Source organism: Schistosoma mansoni, chromosome 1 (genome assembly GCF_000237925.1).
Source record: "Schistosoma mansoni strain Puerto Rico chromosome 1, complete genome".
Classification (NCBI taxonomy): domain Eukaryota; kingdom Metazoa; phylum Platyhelminthes; class Trematoda; order Strigeidida; family Schistosomatidae; genus Schistosoma; species Schistosoma mansoni.
This window is the reverse complement of record NC_031495.1, coordinates 43,428,708-43,453,604: the sequence shown is the minus strand read 5'-3', so window position 1 is coordinate 43,453,604 and position 24,897 is coordinate 43,428,708. Positions and strand designations below refer to the sequence as shown.

General features: G+C 33.1%; 1 protein-coding gene across 1 annotated transcript in view; it reads left to right on the top strand.

Annotated features, from left to right (window-relative positions):
• The window catches only part of Smp_160710 (putative upstream stimulatory factor), a gene marked incomplete at its 5' end in the record, with an annotated part of 34,031 nt that extends 11,694 nt beyond the window's left edge, over positions 1-22,337 (top strand). Inside the window, 5 exons of the mRNA XM_018794516.1 lie at positions 9,611-10,253; positions 12,554-12,635; positions 13,831-13,978; positions 15,948-16,460; positions 21,665-22,337. Coding sequence (XP_018648921.1) covers positions 9,611-10,253; positions 12,554-12,635; positions 13,831-13,978; positions 15,948-16,460; positions 21,665-21,742 — 1,464 coding nt within the window. The 3' untranslated portion in view covers positions 21,743-22,337. The remainder of the gene's footprint in view (positions 1-9,610; positions 10,254-12,553; positions 12,636-13,830; positions 13,979-15,947; positions 16,461-21,664) is intronic.
• Between the last annotated feature and the right edge of the window lie 2,560 nt (positions 22,338-24,897).

Sequence of the window (24,897 nt, the reverse complement as noted above, 5' to 3'; positions counted from 1 at the left end):
ATCACAATTGTATTTTGAGTATTGGCTTACATTTAGTTTGGTTTAGAATTAATTTGAATATATGTGCGCCATAATTCTTCGGTCATCACTAATACCTGGAACCTTTTCGAATCGTTCCAAATCCAAGGGCACTATTAACCATACTACTAGGTCATTGTAGCCACCAATCTGGTCAAGAAGCGTAATATTTTTCGCTACTATAACTTGGTATTTTCGCATTGTTGATATTCAGAACTAAATTGCTTTTGCGTGTTAGAGCTCCTTCATACCAAATTTGTTTTTAAATTAATTTCTAGTTTATCTCTTTTGAGTTCAGGTTTATGTTCTAGTTACAGCCATACTGCCAGGCCTCCAAAGCCGGTGTAGGTGAAGCGGATTTTCACACCAAACCCCGTAGTTAGTTCTTTGTGTTCGAATTAAGTAGGGCTAAATGACTTTTAACTTTAATATTGTTCTGTTTTTTCATCATGATATATAGTCCGATCTATCAAATTTTGTGTGGGTGGGTGGGATATTTCCATGTACTCTACATTTCAGAAGTTTGGTGACTACTTTTGGTTAAAGTGTGCGTTTTCGTAGCAACTGTATCATTCTGCAGATGCCTGTTTTATGACGTAAGATTCTGTGATCATAAAAGAATGTAGGTGAGTAGGTTTTGAAATTCTCATCTTATAGTTGATACACAAAATTTTAGCACATCGGATTCAAATTTTAGCGATATAACTTCAGTGGGTTTTGTATATCACTTTTCTGTGACCTCAGTAAGTTCTCAAGTTACTAAATTTTCAGGATGTCTGCTTAATAATTAGGTAACTGAAGCATCATTTTTGAAAAGCATTCACGTGTAACTTTTCAGACTGCATGATGAAAACTTTATGTTAGTGGTCTCATAGAAGTCATTTAGAATTACCGACTTAGGGTTTTTGTTTTCCGAATGATCTGAATTCCAGTTATGGCAGTTAATTTTTTGTTCTTTGAAAAAGCAGTGGGTAGGCCAGCTGTTATGATTTTCCAAATGAATTGTCAGAGTTTTTTAAACTCCAAAATTATGGGATCTCGTGATCTAATCATTTTCGAAGTAGATATTAGATCACAGAACGTAAAGTAATTTACAATTTTGGTGCTACATTTTTTTGTATTGAATCTAAGGTCACTTTTTTTCAGCGTGTTTCTCATTCATGAGATTTGCCACTTGAATTAATCGAACAACTCATGGTCTGATGTAAACTAGGTTTTCTCAATGTGCAATTACTGGACAGGGAAAATCCTTTTTTTGTGGTTTACACAACCTCTCCTACTGTTACCAGTGTTTACCTTCAGGACCCTGTATCCATAGTCGTACGACCTGTGTAGTTTTGGTTTGTTTATAATAATTGAAATTGGATTAGTATTCGTGTATATATTGTGCAAATGCACGTATGACCTTGCCAAGCTAAAGTGATATGTACTTAATCCAGGTTATTGTCCCACAATTGGTCCAACTTTTGTCAGAAATAGAACAACCGGCTTTGTGTGTATCGCTGTTGGTATATATATCTACACCAATATTTCTGCATATATGTAGTTTGATTTATGCTAAATGTTTGGTCACTATATAGGACATCCAAATAATACGTAAAGTGCACATGTTTGACCTTGGGGTAATCGATGAATGTATTTAAATGCCATGGATAGTAACTACTAGAATTGCACCAACAGGTTTTTCTATCTTCTTCCTTTTCACTGAGAGAACCAGTCAATATTTTCATTAAAAAATGCAAATAAGCTTGTCTAAAATTCCTTTTAACATTTTTGCCATGATAAACGTTGTTTGGGTTAGGGAAGGTTGACCTTTGCTTTTGTACTCAGGCTTTCTATGGAACTATATAAACACTCAGATGCGGTTTTATCAAGGTCGTCATGGCTTAAACCATTGGTTTGCCAATGAACATATTTGATCGCTACTTTTATTCATGTAGTTTAGAAAAGGCTTTTGATTTACTTTACTACAATGTGCCATCAATCCTCATAAAGACCTGCTGTTAACTTGAGCTATGTAAGAAATGTTAGGCCCATTACCTGCCTTAAATAAGATACTAAAAATAACTGACTTTTGTAGCTCATAACGGATATCCAGAAATACTATTCTACATCCATTTATTTTTGTCTTCTTTTTATGTAAACTTAAAATTATTTTTCTTACGTAGCTTCTGTCTCGGTGTATCTCAACTTAATCAAATGCACTATTACTCAAGGTTAGGCTCTGTCTCAGTCAAATAATATGTATCAATTTTGTACTTTATCCTTGACACAGTCTTGTCGTTTGTAGTTGACTATTAATTTTTTTTTCTATCAAAAAAAATCATTCGTTCTCAATTTTTGTCTATCTCGCTTTTATAGTACGAACAAGCCAATTTATGTTGAGAGAGTAAATATATTTTATCATTTGAGTAATCTGAAATTGATATTGTCATCTTAACACAATGAAGATTTATTGTTGTTTAAAAGTTTTCTTTCTGCAACTAAATATGCCTAAGAGTACAAGGTTCTGAAAATTTTTATTAAAGTACTCCCTAGTTTATGATAATAATAAGTTATTATTACTATCACCTCAATTATCATCGCATGATAGTTTCGTAGTTGTCCACTTATTGGTATCATTAGCACGAACAACAATTGTATTGATGGTTTTGTCGCAATAATAAACAAGTACCTTTTATTCTCTTCTCTAACCATATTAATTCTTCCATGTATTTGTGGACATTTGTTAACGAATGTGTCTGTGTATTTTGTTTTTGTTGTGTTCATCTGTTCACTTTCTTATATTATGATAACAATCATTACCATTGTTATTATGTTGCTAGCGCACAAATTCACCTACTTTTTCTTCTTTGTTAAAACAATCTGCATTAATTGCTGTACACAGTGCACATTTTGTCTATATTCAGATCACTTAAAGTTCAGATCTAAAGAAAGAAAAAAATCAATGAAATGTCATAAAACTAGTAAAAGTGCTTTTTTGTTCTTACCTTTTTTTCAAATGTATTTTCACGTATCCATCTTTATTTCTTATGAACAAGCAAACTTAGTGACGAATATTAATTACCTTTATGTTGACTTTATAATTTAACGAAGTAGATAAATCTCAGATATAAGGTAATAACTTGAACTCTGATTATACCTTGTCTTGATGATAAAGCATGAGACAATTGTTCATATTTTGATATAGTCGATTATACGAGCTTGAATGTTTGGCTCTACAATAAGTAATTGGTCTATAGGACCAACCAACCACTCCTCAAATGTTTTAACTTTAACAGTTTGGTTTCAAGCATAATCTTAATTTCATGTTTATGTATGTTAGAGTGTTGACTATCATCGATGTGCAAAGTTTAGGTATGATGCACTTGTGACAAATTATACGTAATGGAAAAAAACAATTAAATGAGTGAAAAGTGCTTATAGATTCTAGTAACGGTTGGGTTTAAATCAAATGTTCCTGTGTCATAACATGGCATACACTAATTGAAAAAAACTTCAATTGTTTACGATAATATAGACAAACTAATAGAACTGACTTCAGTTAATCTAACTAACATCCATGGCGTGCATTTTATAAATATTTTAATTGTGGAGGCTGTAGAATAAAGTTAAAGGACCGAAGTATCTGTGCAAAAGTTTGGGAAGCAAAGTTGTTTGGGTACTCGAACAAGTATGTTGTACCTCTACATTTTGAAAAGTATATTTCTGTTTCATTGATAAGTAAATCCGACTTATTCACAAATCCTGTGTTATTAAATTAGAACACTATTTAGCATTCAAATTTTCCAGCTATGAGATAGTGTGATTTTTTATAGCTATATGTTGTAGCTGCCCTGTGGTGGGTGGAGAGACCCCTAGTTGATGACCATTATTTTCTATCTTTTCCGTTCATATTTTATATCTCCATGTGAAATACTTCACTCGTGATCTGTAGAATGCCTAAAAAAGACAACAGCTCAAGTGACAGGCATAAAACAAGCAAAATAGGAAGACCAGTAGTTTTAGCGGTGAAAATGGCAGTATATTAGAAATCTAAGTTCAATGTTCATAAAAGTTTTATACAGACCTAGAAAGCACTATGTCGTTACAAGGGACTATAAGAATATTTCTTCTAATTTCAGTTAAAAGGGGTGACTGGTGGAGTTCAACCTAGTCAGCATCATTAATGGTAATTGATGGCCGTCACATAATATTTCATGTTGTTGTTCCCATTTTCACACTAAAAACCGAGAATTTATTATTATTTTCATCTTACTCTCTCAGCCCTGGGCACACAAGGACGAACTAATATCTTGTCATAGTTTATTGAGTTACTTAAAAAAGAACCAGAATCTTCCATTAATAATAATAATGATAATAATGCTATTTATGTCCATCATTATTTTACTCTACAGTGATCAGAATGATTCACGCATGTATATATGCGCAATATGAAAATGAAGTATTAGAAGAGCGAATTGCTACTAAATAAAACAAAAAAATTTTTTTTATAAATTTAATCAAGTCAATATTTCATATTGATTTAATTTGACTATTGCAATTCTCTCAAATTGTGTGAAAAATTTAATGACATGTACTGCTAATTTGATTTATATGTTAAGAAAAAAAAAGATTTTTAGATGCTTATGCGTATTTGATGAGTGTAATAATTAAGTTGTATGTATTTAACCATTGTTAAACAGTAAGTCCTGACGTTGCGTGTATATATATATATATATATATATATATATATATATATGCGATCACTTATTCGTATTAAATTAATCTTTTTAGCAGCATTCAAGTTTTCATTGTCACTATGATTCTGTTTGATGAATCAGTATTTACTTATATCCACCTTAAGATGTATCACATAAAAACTTTGGTACTTAATCTTCCATGTTTTTTTTGTCAGCATCTACTTCGACTGCTAGCTATGAGTGTACAAATCAAAACATGGTGTCTGTTCATAAATTTATTGACCAGTTAGTTTAAACTATGTGGTTTGAAAACTTTGGCTAACAAACATTTTGTAAGGTTATGTATTGATTATGAATGTTAATTGACTTGTCACATTTAACCAAAAGTCTTCATAGAACTATACGATCTCACGTCCTGACCAGTATATATCTTTCATTTTGTTCTTATTAAGGTCAGTATTTTATATTCAGATGAATGTGAAAGTCCGTGCTAAAAAACTGTGTACATAAAAAAGTTCAGCATACATTGTTCTCAGTACACTCAATCAACCTGTTATTCTCTCATATTTATATTTTTGGGCAGAATAACGTGAATTTATTTTGTTTTGTTGCGTTCCCCTTATCGATCCACAACCTGTGGTATTGTAGAATAAAAATTATCACCAAAGTTAAAATACATATACCAGTGAAATTAGTTAAATGGGAATATATATATTACCATCTACTTCGTTGCGTAATCAAATGATATTTTAGCTCTATAAACTTAAATTGCTATTCTGATGTTCTGCAATCCTCTTTCGAATAGTCCTTGTTTGCAACATTTTCTATATTTTATTAATCTGATTACTTCTGTTCTAATCGCCATTTTCCCATAATGATACATATTGACATCTAATCCATTTCAGTAGTATAAATACAATATCTTTTACGATAATTTTGATTTTAAAATATTCTAGGTTGTAAGTAGCTGATGGAAACTGAATGAAATAAAATAAAGTTCATGTTCTATTCAAATCTTTGTTAATGCCCTCTCCATAGTATGGATTAACTTCTTAAAGACTGACATCCTCCTGTAATCCAGTTTTTACCCCGTCCTTTCGTTCTCTTTATCTCTTTTGGAAAAAATGAGCATTATAAAATCAGCTACTTGTCGATTGTAGGATCTTAAAAAGTATATTCGCAAGAGCAATTTACTTGTATTTCATATGGAATAAATCCGTTCTGCATAAACCCGTATGGGTTAAACAATTTGTGTTAATCAACTGTTCGATGTTTGGTTCTTTTAGCCCGCGTAACAATTGATTTAAATTTATACACGTAACTACCTGACTTAAAGTTCCGATTTACTAATAGGAAATAATCTCAATGCTTTTATTGTTAGCTTCATTAAAGTTCAGTCTCATAATAGAAGTCGGTCTGATATGTTAAAATATTTGTTAATTATTGATAGTCCCACTATTATCCGATTTTACATACTTTTTACTCAAATCATTATTCGTAGGATATTTCTAATGCCTTTGTTGATAGTAATCAGTTAAGAGAAACCATCAAAGAGCTATGAAAATGGACCTGACCTATTTACTTCATGTACCGTTCATATATAAAATTAGATCTGTCCCGCAAATAATGTGATTTTAAAAAAAATAAGCTGTTTTTTAATCCGTATAGCTTTTATAGAAATCGTAATATGTTTAAGCTAATGATATTTTCAATAAAGACAACAGTGTTTTAGTCTATTCTAAATCGACTGTAAATTCTGGGGTGTATGTTACGCATCTCGGTCTACGGAGTATGTCGGATTTTTTTAAAACCTTAGAATTCGAATAAATAAAGCATCACAGTAATTTTTCATAAAGTCTAATTACTGGTTTCAATTATACGCGTAAATTTACGTAATATTAAATTAAAATTGATTGGTCCCGTGTAAATCTATCGACATGTGCCAAGATTAATTCCAAGATTTAATTTTTCGTCATAATTATATAATTTTAAATTTATCACTTATGATTCAATATAGAAAACTGGATTCATCAACTTTTTTCCCGCTCAGTATCTGTTCATCATCACGCTGAAATGATTTGCCATTACTACTTCCTCCTTTCTTCCTGATTTTCTTTTACTTTATCCTTTCCTACTCTGCTCTTTTTTGTCTTCCACTGTCATAATATACTCTATGCTTTTTCTCTCCTTTCATTTTTCTGGTGATATTTAATTGAATCAAAACATAACTCATATGATTCATAAAATAATGTTGGAGGAGATGATAACTGCCAATTTTCAAACTATATATATATATAAAGTACTAATTTACTAATTATGATAATTATCTTTTCTAGTGTTTTAGAAAAAAAAGATATGAATTGTGTTTTTTTAAAATATAGTCTTTTTGAATGAGAAAGACCCTTTTTATTGTCAGCAATAAATATATTTGCACTATTATTATTATTATTATTATTATTATTATTACAATTTACTACTGTTCAAATTAATCAATAGTCTTTTGCACATATATGCATATATACAAGCTAACTTATACGCGTATGTGCACACAAAATTAAATGAAAACACACACTACGCTTATGCACTTAAATAGTGTACTTTAAGAAAAGAAAAACCCATCGAATTGGTTTAATCTAATTTTAATTACCAGCATGTAATTTTTAAAATTATTTCTTCATTTCGTTTTCTTTTGTTTTTTTTAATGGTTTTTGATGTGATTTCGTAGCCATATTACATCATCTATTGTTAACTGTAAGCATGTATTTAAATTCGCTCATAAAATATAGGTTTACAAGTCATTCGAAGACTTAATATTGCTTTTCATTAGAATCTTTTGATGTAATCCGTTTTAAATTTGGAACTAAGCATGATATTCTTTGCTTTACTTCACTAAGTTATATTAAGAAGCTAGATTGTAGATTATCTCATCAGGCGTTTACTCAATTATGATAGTTATATTTAAAAGAACACTTAGCTCCCATTTTGATTTGGTTCAAAGCCTCTGAAATATCAGTTATTGTTTTTTGTTACCCGTGATCTATCTAATAAATAAACATCCCTCAAGTTTATGCTTATTAACGTACGATTAGTGTACATTTGAAACTCACTTTAAATGTTGTATCAGTAGTTTTCTTGTTAGGCAACTTCAACTTCGTGGTCTCTACTGAATTATGGGAGTTTCTTTATAAATTCGAATTGTTGATAACAGGATATTCGGTTTTTGAAATGATTTATATTTTTTATTCTCATTAATATCGAATTTTTCATATATTCATGCAATGGAAACATCTTAATTAAAATATGACTTTTTCTAATTAATATAAATGTTATGTATTTATATTTATCATTTCACAAGGTATTGGACCTAATTATGAAATAAACTTCTATGAGACCTAGCTTTTTTCCATTAACTTATCACGCATAGACTCACGTACTGGGTTTTAGGCTACACTCCAACTGTGAGGGATAGTGATGCCACCTGGTTACCCGAACCAAAGTAGGTAGAACAGTGTTTGGGACTGGAAAATAGGGGATAAAAGTTGACCGCCTGAACATTGGATCCACTTCTCTTGACGTTATAAATCTTCAACAAGTCTATCACAGTTTGAACCTACGGTTTCGCAATTTAAGACCAGTAAAGTTTGGCTTAAGGGACCGTAAAAGTACATTAAACATCTCGTTTTCCGCATGATAATGTGTTTATCTCAATTCACTTAGTATGTATGTTTTGCTTAGTAAACGCCTTATCAGCTTACGTAGAACGTTTTGACTTTTGCGATATCAACTTCGTAAAAATCGGTGTTATAGTGCATATATATGGTTGATTTCACCGAGATAACAGAGGAAACTTCCCAAAAGAACCACCTAGTTGAGAGGACTTAACATTAATAAAAGCGTCCACCGAAGATACAAGTATCTTCCATCATTTCGTAGTGGGTAACCTTATGATTTCCTTACTTCACATAAGGTTGTATGTAGTTCTATATGTTCCCTGATGGTTAAGGCGTTCGATATCAAGCCACCAATTTATAGGTTCGAACTCTCTTCAGCCTACTTCTGTTTGTGCAACCGAGTGACATCATCAACCCTCACACTTAAAATGTTGTTCATGCCCAAGTACCAGGTAAATGAGTTAGTTTATATATATATATATATATATATATATAATTTTTCTGGTTTCGTAGTTCATTGATATTTTTCTTTCAGTTATTAAGTAATGATTTCATATATCCACTTCACCTTTAGAGAGCAAGATTGCATTTTCATGCTTTACACACTAATTCTTAACTGTTTAGTGTTCGGCTATTAGAAGGCAAGTCGATCTTTTGTTGGTCATGAAATAATGGTAATGTCATCCCATATTTCGAGTTCCTCATTCATATTGGTATTTTTCATTATCCACCACCCAGATAAGTGAAATATCATTTAGTCTTCTGTAAAATAGTGACTTCTCAACAAGACATTTTTTACAATGTGTTATACATACTATCAGATGTTTCCAAATTAACCTGTTTTCACTCAGTTCAAACTACTTGGTCGTCGAATGTGGAACAAATTACTTTAGATATAAACTACAGTTGAGGATTTATATTAAGCGTCCAATATTTAGCTGTTGTAGTCCAATTTTTCCATTCTTGTTATTTTTCTAATGTATCCCATCGTTTGATTTACGAATGTTTCTTAACTCTGGTAAGTCATAGCGAAAATACTAAATACTATGTATTGAAGGCAATTCAGTTTTTCTTGTAACTCTCAAACACTATAAAGTTGTACCTGTTTCTACATTATTTTCGTCTACAAAATGTTTGTTTAGGATAGTGTATTTACTTTTCTAACTTAACTTAAGTGTTGCTTACTTTTTTGCGCTTCTTCCCAGTACTTATCATTTCTTTTCTCTCTCCATTTTCTAGTTTGACTATGGACAACGTCTGCCATCTTTAGAAGGCAGTTCAAGCGCTCCAATCAGTAAAGGAACGCCTAATATGGCTCCACATTCAGTTTTCGCATGGCAGCCCTTTGGGAACACATCAGTTCACAACCAGCCACAGGCTTCTTCCTTCCACGGACAACCCGGACATTTAATTCCATTGATCCCAGGTTCAACTGCCACTTATAGCGGTATGGTTAGCTCTTCTCCCGCTAGTTCAATGCCTACAACCACTGATTTAATGGATTGTCATCAGAAAAATAATTCACACTATGCATATTCTACCAATTATTCCAGCTCCTCTACGTCAAATAAATCTCGTTCCATCGTATTAAGTCCTGCCACTCAATCTGGATGCTGTCCTTCCGATGTACAGAATACACGTTTAGGAATGCTTTTACCTAATTCTCATTCCCCAACTACTGCTCCAGTACCAATCTATGCACCTTCACTTTCAGCCACTACCACTTCTAGTTCTGCACCCCATCAAGCCTTTTGCTCTCCGAATAGCTCTTCAAGTTCGAATCTATTCAGTACACCTCCAGTATTGACTAATCATCCAGTTCAAGATCCCGCTAAAGCTGTCAGTCAAAAGCAACGTTCAAAAAAAGAGAGTCATAACAGAAGTTAGTTTACCATTGTTTTGAAGTTGCTAGTTTTTTTTCTCATTCTTATTTCCTTACTAATGAGCCGGATCAATCTAGAATTTATCAAGAAAATGCAATTAATATGAAAAAGTAAGCAAAAAAGGAATCAGAAAGTGGAACTTTCGACCTAAAGTACTTCATATAAAACTTCAGAAGAACTTTGAAATGCTTGCTATCATAAAGTCAACAAGTTTCGTTAGTTTTGCAGCTGGATTTCTGTTTGCAATAATCATTCGACGTTTTCAATCCTTATCTGTTTCTTTTTCTTCAACTAGTTTCGTAGAATACTTTCTTCATAGTAATGTTGAATTTTAATTTGATACTAAGTACGTAAGGATGATAAAAATCAACCTAAATTGTTCCTACTACCCCTTGTGATATCGAAAATCGATAATTTTTACTTGTGTTAAAAGTAAGTAAATCTTTATTAGGAGTCGTAGGTTGATTAACTGACCCACTTTTGCGACCCGCTAAAATTTTTCTACATATGTTGAAAGCAAAAATTCCTAGCTGAGATTGTTTTCGGCTGTAAAAGGTTCTTTTGTAGATTAGATGCGGGAAAAACTCGACTTTATATATATGGTATCCTATTGTATTTCGAAGCCAACTTTACGTAAATTTCCTTTTTAATTACTGCTAGTGTACTGTTACTAATATTGATGTTAGTAATTTTGTATTATATGATTAATTTACCTTCGAAATAAATATACATGGTTATCATACAGAGAAAAATACCATGTGTGATTTTGTAAATAAGTTGATCAACTTGTTGTTTATTTGGATGATATCCATGTTTTGTTGTCAAGCAATTCTTAGAGTAAACCTAATTTTATGAATTTTAACTTTTCATCAGACTCCTCGTCATTCGACTTTAAGCAATCTATTAGAATATAATTTAATCTTTTTTTCTGTGAAATTGGCAAGAAACTAATATTTTTAAATGGTTGGTTGTATTTGTTATTTACGTTTTCATTATCCGTCATAAAATACAAAATAAGAATTGTTGTAAACTTGAAATTTCAGATCTCCAATCAGTGATTATTTTCTTCATAATATTTGTGCACATACTAGAATGATCTCTATGGCTCATTGGCTTGTTATTTTTTTCTGTTATTCTGTTTACAAGATTGCGCGTAAACGTTGGAATGTTATTTTTACAATATGCAAAATATAGTGCAGTAAATCGATTCCACTGGTACTCTTAATTGTTTTCATCAACATATCAATAAATAGACCCCACTTTTTTCATATCAATATACCACATGTCATTGCTAGCTCACAGTTGACGAAATAATGTTAAATGACAAATAAAAATTAATTTATTGTAAAACGTTAGCTTACATGAATTGTTAGAAATATATACATATGTGTATGGAGTTATTTGTGCTTAATACAAACAAACCCAGTTAAAACTCCTAAAAAATGATAAGTTTGGTTGTTCAATACTTCTGTCAAGTTTGAATTTCAATCCGTCACTTAGAAATGTAACTCTTAATGTTGAGAAAACTTCTTATAAATATATACCATCAGCCCATCAATCAATTATTTACTATAGTGAGTCGTTTCTTCATGCTTATGGTCCTTATTTCATGTCCACGAGATGATCATAATCTGTGATGCCATAGCCACTCTATTTCTGAAGCTTCACGATTCATCCGCCCGTTTCGTTCATTCTTTTCAAGTTACATTTTGTGTGCTTAGCATTCACTTTTAATGTATCTTCTGTTCATTTCTTCTGGTTGTATTAATGGTCATTGTGATGAATTGCGATGACATGCAAAATCCTGTGTATTATGATTGAGTGAGCATGTGTATTCACTCGATTATCTGACTTCTAATAATTCTGTTGAGTTGAAAGTAAAGTTGATTAATTCCATATTTTATAACAGTATGTTACATTTTTGCTATCCTCCATTCCATGATTTCATGAGTACGTTGGTAGTTGCGTGTTCGTATGTTTTGATCCTATTGAAGAGCTCACTTTAAGGTCTTTGAACTGGTAATTGTTCTTACTTTCAATTTGGCCTATAAATCAATTGATAATATGATCTGTGAAGACGGTATTCGTTAACTTATTATGAGTGTTTTATTTGAAAATTTTGAAAGTTCTTTTGATCATAAGTTTGTGTGGACTCATTTTCCCAGTTTTTTTATTGACTAGATGAATTCACTTCGTTGTATAATAACTTTACCTATTGAATCTGCCGTTTTTTCAAGTCAATCCAAATATTATTTAGAAATCTAAGTTATTATGTCTTTTTTCATTTTTCAATGTCTAGTTGAACGGAAGCGAAGAGATTATATTAATTCACAAATCGTCTATCTCAGTAGTTTACTCCCACCGGAACTGTATCGGGATGTGTAAGTCAGTTATTTTTTATTTTAGGCTCTTCCTTGTAATCACTGTCATCTTTGATACTTTAGAATGCAGTTGTTTTTATTACCTTGTAACTTTCATTCTTCGGTCTACTTATATTTCAAAATATTTTATCTCTAGTACATTGATCAACTTTTACCTAATATAAGTGGCAATATTTATCATTTCCAAGTTTTGCGTAACGTGATTCTCCTTGGTGTGTATAAGAATACTCCTTTCAATAATAGATAACAAGTCAGTTACGAAATTAAGAGAAAGATAGGGTAATTTCCTCATCATACAAACAGAATTCGATAAGTGACTGAAAACTAGTGACTTTGTACCTTGTTATCATGTCTGGCGATGACGGATCCTCTTCATGAACGGATTAAGCACTCTCTTTTTTTGGCCGATTGGGTTATCGTCAATAGTATCCTTAAATTTAATAACAACCTATTGCTAATTGACACTGCTTAAGGTGAATATTTAAGACTTCCTTGTTGATCATGGCAGTTTCCTCACATATCGTTATTTATTTGTTTATTTATTTATTTGGACACATAAATGTTGGTACAAAAGGGCACAGAATACATATGTGCCACACAAGTCACTTGATTTATGTGTGTGCTGTGATACTGACCGGGTGCCCATGTTCACCATTGGTTTGGAATCGGGATTTTCCAACTCCCCTAGGTGAATCCTCACATATCGTACCGCAACACAATCTGCCTACATCCAATTGGTTTCAATATTAAAAATATTAATTATTAGGATCTGATACACTGATTGAAGTGTAACTTTTGTTTCAATAGATCTGTTCCAGTAGGATTTCGGATTATACGGGAATATTTTGAAACTAGATACGATCGATATTTTATCTGTTCTGTTTCCAATTGAAATTTCATCTAATCCTAGTTCATAATTTGAATCATTAGCCGATCAAAAAATAACCAGATTTCTAAATATATGTCTATTAGGGTTAAATTGCTATTGAGTGTAAATTTTTTGGTCTAATGTATATTTAATCTGGAACAACTAACAAGTACTCTTGGGTTTTCTATTTGTTCTCCAGTTAGTTTCGAGTTTATGTTAAAAACTACTTTGTTTTTTCTCTCGTTTGATAAATCGCCTTTCAATGATGGACTTGAAACATTTTTTGAATGATTTACCATGTTTTCAAAACATATCCATTTCTTATAGAGACGGTCGACGAAATAAAGGTAGTGTTCTTCGACTTTCAGTTAGTTACATTATGGAGTTACGTGAAGCTGTTTCAAGAATGGAAAGTCTTAAACAAGAAAATACGATAGCACGTCAACTAATCCCCCTCCTTTTACAACGTATTGAGGTAAGATTTCGTCTTTTTTTCTTCCGAATAGAATCGTTCATCGTTTATTTAGTTTAGTTTCATTCAAAGAATATGTATTTTTACAGGACATTTTACTATGTTGTATTATATTCGTATCCTGTTATAACTTATGCCTCTGTCAAATAGCACGTGACGAAATCGCCAATCAGAACACCGACTTATATGACCTTGTATCTGTGCTAAGGTAATGTTGTGTTGACCAGTTCGAGCAGCCTTGAGTCAACTCTGAGTCCTTATTGGTCCTCTATGTAGCAACCTCTCGCCTAGCCCAGCCCGTTCAGTCCAGAACACAAATATCGGCCTCCGCTGTATGAATCGTATGTTTCAGACATAAAAACAAACTAGACAGCATCACACCATAAAATTAAAATAATTATCATACAAGACCAAGTCAAAAGTGCCTGTGAGTATGGATACTGTAAGTAATAAATTGCGAATAAGTTAAGAATGGTAAAACCTATAACAGTGGCCAATAGGTCAAGTAAAAGTTTATGATAAAAGAAATACGAATATATGTATAATTTAGTTATTTAATAGGTATCCAATGATAATATATGTAATAATAGTCCATAGATAATTCTTATCAGTTACCACTTATTTACTCTTCGCTGGGATATTAACATATCAATTTTATTAGTGTTAAAGTTTTTCTTGAATATAATATGCTTTATGACTGATTGCCTAGTGAATTATTAAATCAAATACAGTAGTATAAAAATCTCATCCAAGTTATTTCTCTTTTAAAAAATACCACGGGGAAAATACGATAGGATTGCAAGTAACTAAATTATTATCAACTATACAGGTGAATTGAATTGAATTTGTAAAACCGATGATGTAAGTTGAATGAATGTGAGTCAATATGGTTAGCTGTATTAGGGATTATTTGTGCATTCAAATCTTTGTTCTAGTTATAAGAAGCCTATAGCTTCTTTTGTAGCTCCTTTAAAAAAAACGAAGTTGATTTCACTTATGCTTCGTGGTATGAGACAACCTTGATACTTTTTGTCCTCCTAATTCTACTACTCATGTCTCGTATGTTACACCATGTAACGGAACTTATTTTCATTTTCATATGTGCTTTTGCTGATGTTGCGTCAACCATAAGATTTAGTAATCTTTTTTTAGAAAGAGAAACAAGTTGGCCAGTTTAAAGTCATTACTGGCTATGTATCAATAAAATTTACTCAAAAATTAAGCAAAATACTTCCTTGGTTTTTTCTTCATATTTCTTCGGTACTAGTTGACAAAAAACTTTTTTTGTGTGCAATTTCCCATAGTTCTTTGCTATAGAAGATCATACGAATTAGATTTCTGGGTGTTTGCGCAGATGAACAGAGAATATTTCCCACAATATATTTTTGTTTCTGTTCATTTTCATACCTTTGATTTACTAGTATTATTACTGTTGACTAAATAGAATGTCCTCGATTCAGACATTGTCTGAGTTTTCTATCCCATTGTGGTCCAATAATTTGCCAGTGTTGTAATCTTTGGTCACGTTGTTACTATTTAAAGTTTGTTTCTCATTCCCTTTCCTATAAAATTCACTTGTGTATACTTATTCTGTTAACCTAGTTATCATGACACTCATATATGCTAGCTTAGCATCTAAAAGTCAGATACTTCATTTACCTAATATTTGTCCGTTATTTCGTATTCGCTTAGATTCACTTCCTATCTGTATATGTATGTATATAGGCACAGATAATTGTTTGCTTGCTAGCTGTCCATTCTGTATGTTACTTATTGATTTTTAGTAACCCGGTTTTCGGAATTTCAAACTATGTCATCATTTTAGGCTCGTTGTGTTTTTATTTATTGCTCAAATGAAGGCTTATTTTAACGATTAAATTTCCAGATAAATAAACAAATAGATTGAGTAAAAAATGGGTGAGATTGTTTTTTATTTATCTGTACTTTTTGCTTTAATTAAATGAATGTAAAGAGCCTTGAGAAAATGACCTCGGAACCTAGTGGTGATCTAAAATCTAGAGAACAGTTACATCACTCCTCATCTGCCAATTCATTGAGAAATTTACAGTCTCTTGAAGCTGTTTATCAATCATGGCTTTTATTAAATGAAGCAAATCAACGTGGTTCTAATAGTAGTGGAAATACACCAAATTTGTCCACATCTGTTTCACGACACTCAATTCATCCTGCACATACAAATGCAACTGATAGTCGATATTTACATGAGTTAATGATGCAAAATGAAACCCCAGCTGATCTTGATTTCAGCGGTTCCAAATTACACCCAGTCCAATCAAGACACAATGTCAATGTAAAAAGAGAACATGGAGAAGAAGAAGAAAGAACAGATGATTGTGGTTCATTATGTAACAAAACAGATACTCGACGTCCAGGATGTTCATCTCGATCAAGCTTTACTGATCATCCAACATCAGAGAAGATTGAAGAAGAAGTAGCATCACAAGATGGAAGCTTTGATAGTAGAGTATGTTAGTTTGTTATGAAAATTTGTACAACTTGTATTCATTTATCTTGCGTTCCTCATATTTTTATTTATTTACATGATATCTTCACTGCTGTCATTCGCCAGTTTTTGAAAATCCTTTTAAGTTCTAATTTATGGTCCTACTGAACACCTTAATTTTTTCTTTCTACTCTTTTGACTGTAGTTTATTTCCGCTGACCTTAGCTGCTACCTTGACGTGGTGGTCGGGCTTGCCTGTCGTGATGACCCAACTGAACATATGTTCCTGTAGGTTCTATCATGCCAGGCAGGTCGATTGGAGAACGGTAAGGCTAAAAGCAGCAACTCAAGGTCTGAGGGCGAAGTAGTACTGCTGACTGTAGAGATTTGTGACAGCAGTCAGGTACTTCCCTCGGACAACCAGCATCTGCAGCGATGCTGCCTTCTCACAAGGAAGGAAGGGGTTAGGAAAGGTTGACCCTAAAAATGTCACCTTACAATTTACCTCACGGATTTCCGTCTCCGGCAGTAAGGTCCTTTTGAAGAACGGAGCTAACACGTCAAAAATCCCCCACAAAAAGGCTGTGTGCGACCGGCCTCAAGCAGTTGTCCCTTGGGCACTGCGGTCACGCTCCCAGTTCGTTAAGACCAGCATTAATCCAACTTCCTTTTCAGGTCCCTCAAGAAATGCCTTTCCATGGTGTGGGCAGCCGGGAAGTGATATTAGCCCTCATACCCGTAACAGCACACAAAACCAAGTTGGTCACATTCGAATCCTTCCTACACATCCTAATAACTCTGTTATCTCCACGACTAACCCTTCTCACGTCTCTTTATTACCTCGCACCGCTAGGGCGAACGATTCGAGTACGCGGAACTTTATTCCTGGTCTCCTGAAACCACGCTCTAAACGACATGTAGGAACTTTTAACGTCCGAACATTTCGCCAAATAGGACAACAGGCTTCCTTAGCTAGGACTTTAGAATCTCGCACCATCGATGTGTGCTGCGTCTCCGAAACGCGCATACAGGATCCGAGTAGCGTCATTCATTTGACCTCACCACGTCAAAATAATGAACCAACTCGGTTCACACTTCGTGTATCTGGAAGCCCTGATGCTTCTTCCCGTGGCCTCACTGGAGTAGGTATAGCATTAAGTCCTAGGGCAGAACTAGCTCGTTTAGACTGGATCCCAGTGGACAATCGTTTTTGCGCTATCCAACTAAACGGAACAGTAAAGACTTGGAAAGATAGGGACACTTGTCGTTGCCTCTTCGTCGTCTCTGACTACTCTCCCACTGACTGCAGCTCAGACGATATAAAAGATGAGTTTTACAGAAAGCTTTCTGACGTTCTCCTAGCAGTTAGGCGCTCTTATGTAGTAATAGTGGCAGGTGACTTTAATGCTCAATTAGGTAAACTAATCGAAAGGGAATAACACTTGGGTAGATCTTATGGTATCATGGTTCAAAGAACAGATAGTGGCGACCGTCTGTTACAACTTTGCTCAGATAGCCGTCTGTTTCTTGCAAATACTAACTTTAAGCACAAGGGAAAACATCTTTTGACATGGCGACCCTCGAATTCGTCTCAACGTTGGACCCAACTAGATCACGGGGCTATCAGCCACCGATGGAGGGGCTCGATAGAAGACTGTCGCTCATTCTGGAACACATGTTTAGGTTCAGATCATGCTCTAGTGTGTGCGCGTATCTGTCTGCGTCCTACTGGACGTAGGAAAGACGCTGCTAGGAAACCTCTTAGGGTTCTACTTAATGATAGGCAAGCTAAGAATATATTTCAGGAACAACTAGAAAAACAGTTAGGCAACCATGTAAGTTGTGCCCACCCCGAGGCAGTGTTGAATCACATCCGAAAAGCTGTGGGAACAGCAGTGATATCTGCTAGCACGATAAACCATAAGGTTAGGGAAAAACACTGGATCTCGGCAGCATCTACCGCACTGATAGATGCTCGAAAACTTATCCCACCTGGCTTTGAACATAACGAAGAGCAGAGTCACCTTGAGCACAGGCTCATAAGAAGCCTACGCAATGATCGCGAACAGTGGTCGGTAGCGAAAGCAAGAGAGATTGAGAAGGCAGCGGTAATAGGCAACAGCAGACAACTGTTCAGACTTGTTAAGGAAACCGGTATTAGGAACCCAACTATCAGCCAAACTATCTCAGATAAAGATGGACATATTATTCATTCTCAATCCAGGAGATTGAATCGATTGGCAGAACACTTTAGGGATCATAAATAAATAATATATTTGTAATATCCCAATGAGTAGAAAAATTAGATTTTTCTGACGTTTCGTGACTTAATTTATTCAAAATTATCAAATCAAAACTTGGTAATGATACCTACTTTAGAGATCAGTTCAATTGCCTTTAGCCACACTCTGGCTTCTCATAATCCTCAGTTGACCTTAATGGCAAGTTAATGTAAGTCCTCCAATTCTTTATGTGGTTGAAAAAGCTATAAGAAATCTGAAGCGTGGGAGAGCAGCAGGCCCTGACAGGTCTACCCCTGAGATTTTTAAGGTTAGTAGTCCTGTACTAGCAGCGAGGTCTTAGGTAGAACCTGGGGACTAGACGTAATTCCATCTGACTGGTCCAAATCACTGATTGTTCCAGTCTATAAGAATGGACGAAAGTCCTCTTGTGACAATCACAGAGGAATCAGTTTAACTAATATGGTGTCTAAAATATTAGTTTCAATAATACTTGGACGCCTAACCAAAGCTCGTGAAGAGCAGACTAGAAAAAACCAGGTTCGATTTCGACCTGGACGTGGTTGTATAGACCAGATATTCACACAACGTCAGGTCCTAGAACATAGACATACATTCAGACGCCCCACAATAGTAGTATTTCTCGACCTTAAGGCGGCATTTGACTCCGTTGATCGTGAGGTTCTATGGCACTGTTTGTCAGTGAAAGGAGTACCAAATAAGTACATTAACCTCATAAAGGCTCTCTACTCGAACACAACTGGTCGAGTTAGAGCTTATGGCGAACTGTCATCAGAATTGGTTACCTCAAGTGGTGTTCGTAAGGGCTGTCCACTCTCTCCATTCTTGTTTAACTTTGTCATTGACATGCTTTTAGAGATAACACTTTCATCATCTCAATCTCCAGGAGTTGAACTTTTACCGGGAGGCTCACTTGTTGACTCACAATACGCCAACGACATAGTTTTATTCGGTGAAGACGCTGACAAAATGCAGGGTCTTCTGACCACTATAAGCAACTATGCAGGCATGTTCGGAATGTGATCCTCTCCCTCGAAATGCAAAATGTTACTTCAGGATTGGGTTGCATCAACACCTGAACTAATGATAGAGAGTGAAGTAGTTGAGCGTGTTGACAGCTTCACTTATCTTGGGAGTCTCATCAGCCCTTGTGGTCTGGTGTGTGACGAAATCTCAGCACGGATACAGAAGGCTCGTCTAGCTTTTGCCAACTTGCGCCATTTATGGCGTAGGCGAGATATCCGTCTAGCAACCAAATGACGGGTTTACTGCGCAAGAGTTCGTTTCGTCCTATTTTATGGCAGTGAAACATGGCCGGTAGAAGTAGAGGATTTTCGTAGGCTACTGATATTAGATCATAGGTGTCTTTGAAGCATTGCTCGTATATCCTCAGACCACCGAGTAAGTAATGCAGTTGTTAGGAAACGGGTACTAGGTAAGGATGGCAAATCGATTGATGGAGTAGTGAAACTTCATCAGTTGAGATGGCTGGGACACGTGTTACGTACGCCCGAACTGATGTACGTACGCACGGCTTTCTGCGTTGTTGTTTACTGACTGTAGTTTATTACCAAGTCACTGGCTTACTTTTTTGTCCATTAAAAGAATACTGTTTAGTTGAATTTTCTCATACTGATTTCTGGATTTTTCATTATGTAGTCCACGATTGTACACAGCTCTCGATAGTAATTCCACTGACGACCGGGTCACTGTCGAATTCAGGCTATATGTTTTTGAATAATAATTCTGTTTCTATTTTCTAGATAAGGTTTAAACAAATTAAAACTAATAGGAAAAAGTTGTAAATACGTGGGTTTAACATATTTCGTTTGTTTTATGATTATATCTCATAAATTCTGATATAATGGGGGTCAAAAACTATGATTCAGACAAAGTGAAATAAAGGTATTGAGAAGAAGTAGAAGAGGAAAAGGTTGTATATTCAGAAAACAGTATCTAGTAGAGAATTAAGTTCAATTAAGCAAATTACACAACCAAGATTTCTTCTATCTGAGAAAGTTCGCCTTACTTGTATAAAGGATGTTATGTAGAACTACATCTGTAACTACCTAATTAAGGGATTACTGGGACTCCCAGCCAGTCCTAGTCCAGGTATATAAGAACAGATAGCCGATTGTATCAGCAAAGTATAACGAGTAACAATATCAATATTTATCAAGATAAAACCAAAGCCATTGGAATAAAATTCTTATAACATGACCACAGCACTAAAGTCAGTTGTTCAAAATGGTGATACTGTTGTCTCATAGTCACTACTACTAAACACACATTTCTGGGCCTCAGGATTGATAATAAAGTAATATCAAGAAATATTGGGGATCTTTCAGAGACAACAGTAATGAAACACAATATGTTTTTGAACATTCTTAGCACGGACAGGTCACATTTATAAACCTTAATTCCTGTCACTGATAGGCTTCATGTCTAACCTTTTACATTCTTTCGAAGCTTTTTCCATTTACTCTCTGATTTATATTTGCAAAAATATACATAACGATTTTGACGAGAATTTTCTTATTAAGTTGTTGGAAATTTCTGAAATTGTAAGGTTACTTGGCAGGTTTCGGTTTGATTCAACTTAGTATTCATCAACAATTTTATTTTAACATACACTAAAGCGCATGAGAAGTTTGCCATTTCACTCAATTTGCATTCGCGTTTCTTCTCTTAAATCACTTATTAACCATCTCATTAGTATATCAGTCGAATTTCTAGTGTAAATCATCCAGCTACTCGATTTACTTCACAATTCGACATGGTAGACCAAGCCTTTTTGGTAATACTACTGATGCATCCAATTTTTACTAATTACAATAGATTATCTTAAAGCCATTTGTTCATTCGATCTTTTTTCTTGTCTATGATTTTCAGTATCGTGTACGTACAAGATTTATAACAATCTTTTCCATCTCAAATCCAACTTTTTTTCCATTTACTTTACAGCCTAATTCTGCATATGAGTGCTATCCACATAATCTGCCAAGAACTCCACAGTCAAGTGTTTTCCTGCAGAACCACTGATCATCATCATACTTCTGTTTTGTTCATTTCTGTTTGACTTATTTTTATTTGGTAGAGGAAAATGTCACTATTCTGAATGAATCTCTAGCTTGTTACTACCATCATTATTATTATCGCAAGATAACGATAATACTATTAAATATTGAGGATTTTCTCTATCTCCTTAAACCTCCTCTGTCTGTGCGTGTGTGTATGTGTATATCCATAAATTGTTGCCTTATTTCACCTCTTAAATTATTTTCGTTTCACATTTGGAGTTGTTTTTTGTTTTGTTACATTATTTTTGATGATTATGACCGTTCCTCTCTTTTTTTATTTGAAAAAAATATCAAATCAGAATAAATAAATAATGTTCAAATAAATGAACTGGAATATTCTACATAGATACTTATTGAACATCAATCTAGATTAAAATAAAAGATTATAGTGTACACAGATTATTCACACTTCAGATGTTAGATTATTCCGTTTGTTTTTTTTTCGTTTTCTTATTTATTATTACTTGTTACATTAAATACGATCTATTATCTTTTGTTTCCTTTGAATGATTAGTTTGTCTGTGCTCTTGTTCTATTTACACTAGTACGCACTATTTGATGATAAAGAAAAAAAAGGCATAATATTCATATTGTATTATCATGAATAAGATATTTTTTATTTTTAGTTAAATTTTCTTGCTTTACCTGGCCTCTCCCCAACCTCCCAATATATTATTATTATTTATTTATAAATTGCTATAATTCATTTATTTATAAAAATGAAATTTCAATAAAATAGTGCTTTTGACAATATTATACTATTATTATTATCAATGTTTTTCAGAGAGTTTGCTTTTGGTTTGTTTTTCCCTTGATATATATATTTTTTGGTGTGATTATTATTATGTTGGGTTGTATTAGATTTTGTTTAGTAAAATTTTCGTTGTTTTGTTTACTTTGCTTTTTTATTTACCCAAAGCGCCAAATTAACTTCTATTATTACTGTCCACTTTCAATTGAAATTTTCAATTTATTATTCACTATTTCTTTTTCTCCTTTATGAATGTATAAATAAATAAATAAATGCCCATTGGCTGTACATCCACTTCTATGCATAGACAATATATTTCTCTCTATTATAAATATTTACAGATTTCTCACCATTCATAGATTCAGATTGTGACTATAACTTATTATAATTATTTATTAATACTACTGTTAAACTTTTTGATCTATGGTGTATTTGTGTATGTTTATCCCTTCTTTTTAAAATACTGTATCCATACTTGTGCATATAATAATATGCAAAAAACAAACAAAAGTAAATAATGGGAGGAGAGGAAAATTATTTTGTTTTTGTGAAGGAAAATATCAAGATTTTACATGAGATAAATAGAAATTTCAAACTTGTTTTTTCTTCATGTGATTTCTCATGTATTTGCTTTATTCACGATTACTACGATTAAAGTCAGTTTCCCTTTTTATTATTATTATGGATTACATAAAATAAAAGAAGACTGTTTAGAAGGTTACTGTCAATATTACTTAAAAGTATAATCTTTTATTAGCTTGTGTACATTATTCTTAACTAGATTATTATTATTATTGCTCTTAAGATTAATGATTAATAATATTGTCGGGATTTCTAAATACCTATACACTCATTGTTTAACGATAAAAATCACAGGATATATATACATATAATAGAGGAAAATAACTTATTCATTTACAGATTGTGTACTTGCACACACACTTACACATCTCAAATTACACAATTATGGTTTTTTTTGTTAGAATATTTCAGATTTAAACAAAACGTAAAAAAGAATCTTTATTTTTCCATGATTTTCTTGTGTTCTTTGAAATAGAGATTATTACTTTCTAGTATATTTTATTTGTATTGTTTTGCTTTTATATTTTTGAGTGTATGCGTGTTCAATCCATTAGTTAAATAATGAACCTATACTATCCCTTACTTAGTGTTAACTATTAGAAAATTCAATCATAATATATAGTCGAATATTGATCATTTCACAAATAGGTTAATCCTAATTGGGTTTTACTTAGTACGTAGACTTCTAAATAAACAATAGTCATTTTTATAAGAATGTTAACGTCCAACTACCAAGTATGTGCTATTGATTGAAATTAGGTGTTCAACATCGTTTTTATTAACTATCATAAGGAGTCATTACTTGGTACACTCTCATTTAGGTGACTTTTAGGGCAAAAGCACATTTGCACTTAAAAGAATATCTTTCACCACCAGTACATATCCATATACCATTAACATCAAGATATGATATGAAGAAATAAAAATGAGTATTACTTAAATCATTCATAGGATAGGGTTTTATAGGATAGTGTTGTATATGTGATATAATATTTCGGAAAATCAAATTGCATATTATTGTGTTTCTGCGCATCTTGTGAATATTTTGAAAATAAAAGTAATAACCTAGCTATATGATGCTAGGTAGACTTTCTTCAATTTTGTCGAATGTCATTAATGCTCATCATTCTTTTTGTCACCAAACTTTGTTGGATTTAGGCATACAACAATAAAGAAAATTTCAGTTTCCCATCCATATGACATTACCATCCTAAACACTTCATAATTCACTGGAATACCAAGTTGGATTGCATTGTTGTTGTTTTTTTGGCTAGCGTTACAATGTGCACAATTGCATCATAACGAAAATATTATCTTTCCAATTTCATCATTATTATTACAAATTACTGTATATTGTTGTATTCAATTTATGCGAATTTGATCGATTAATTGGTAAAGAGAAAAAAAAGACATTAAATTTTACTCGCAATACAAAACCGATAAAGTTCATCCCAAGGAATAATGTAAATCGCGTCGTATTTTCTATAACGAATAAAACCGTATATATATGATTACGATCTCATCTCTGTGGTATGACATAGTTTATTGAAATAGAAAACCATATATATATATATATATATATATATATATATATATAATCTAGTCGGCCGATGTCCCGAAATGTGTGTAGATCAGTACAGCGTTGTTTTCCCCACTCTCAATTCTTATTCAACACCAAACTTACAGAATAATGTTTCTCACTTCATCTGTCGTTCTATCAAGTTGTTTTGTCTGGGCTGACCAAAACTATAAATTCATTTTTACGTAAGTGATGCGTAAATTCT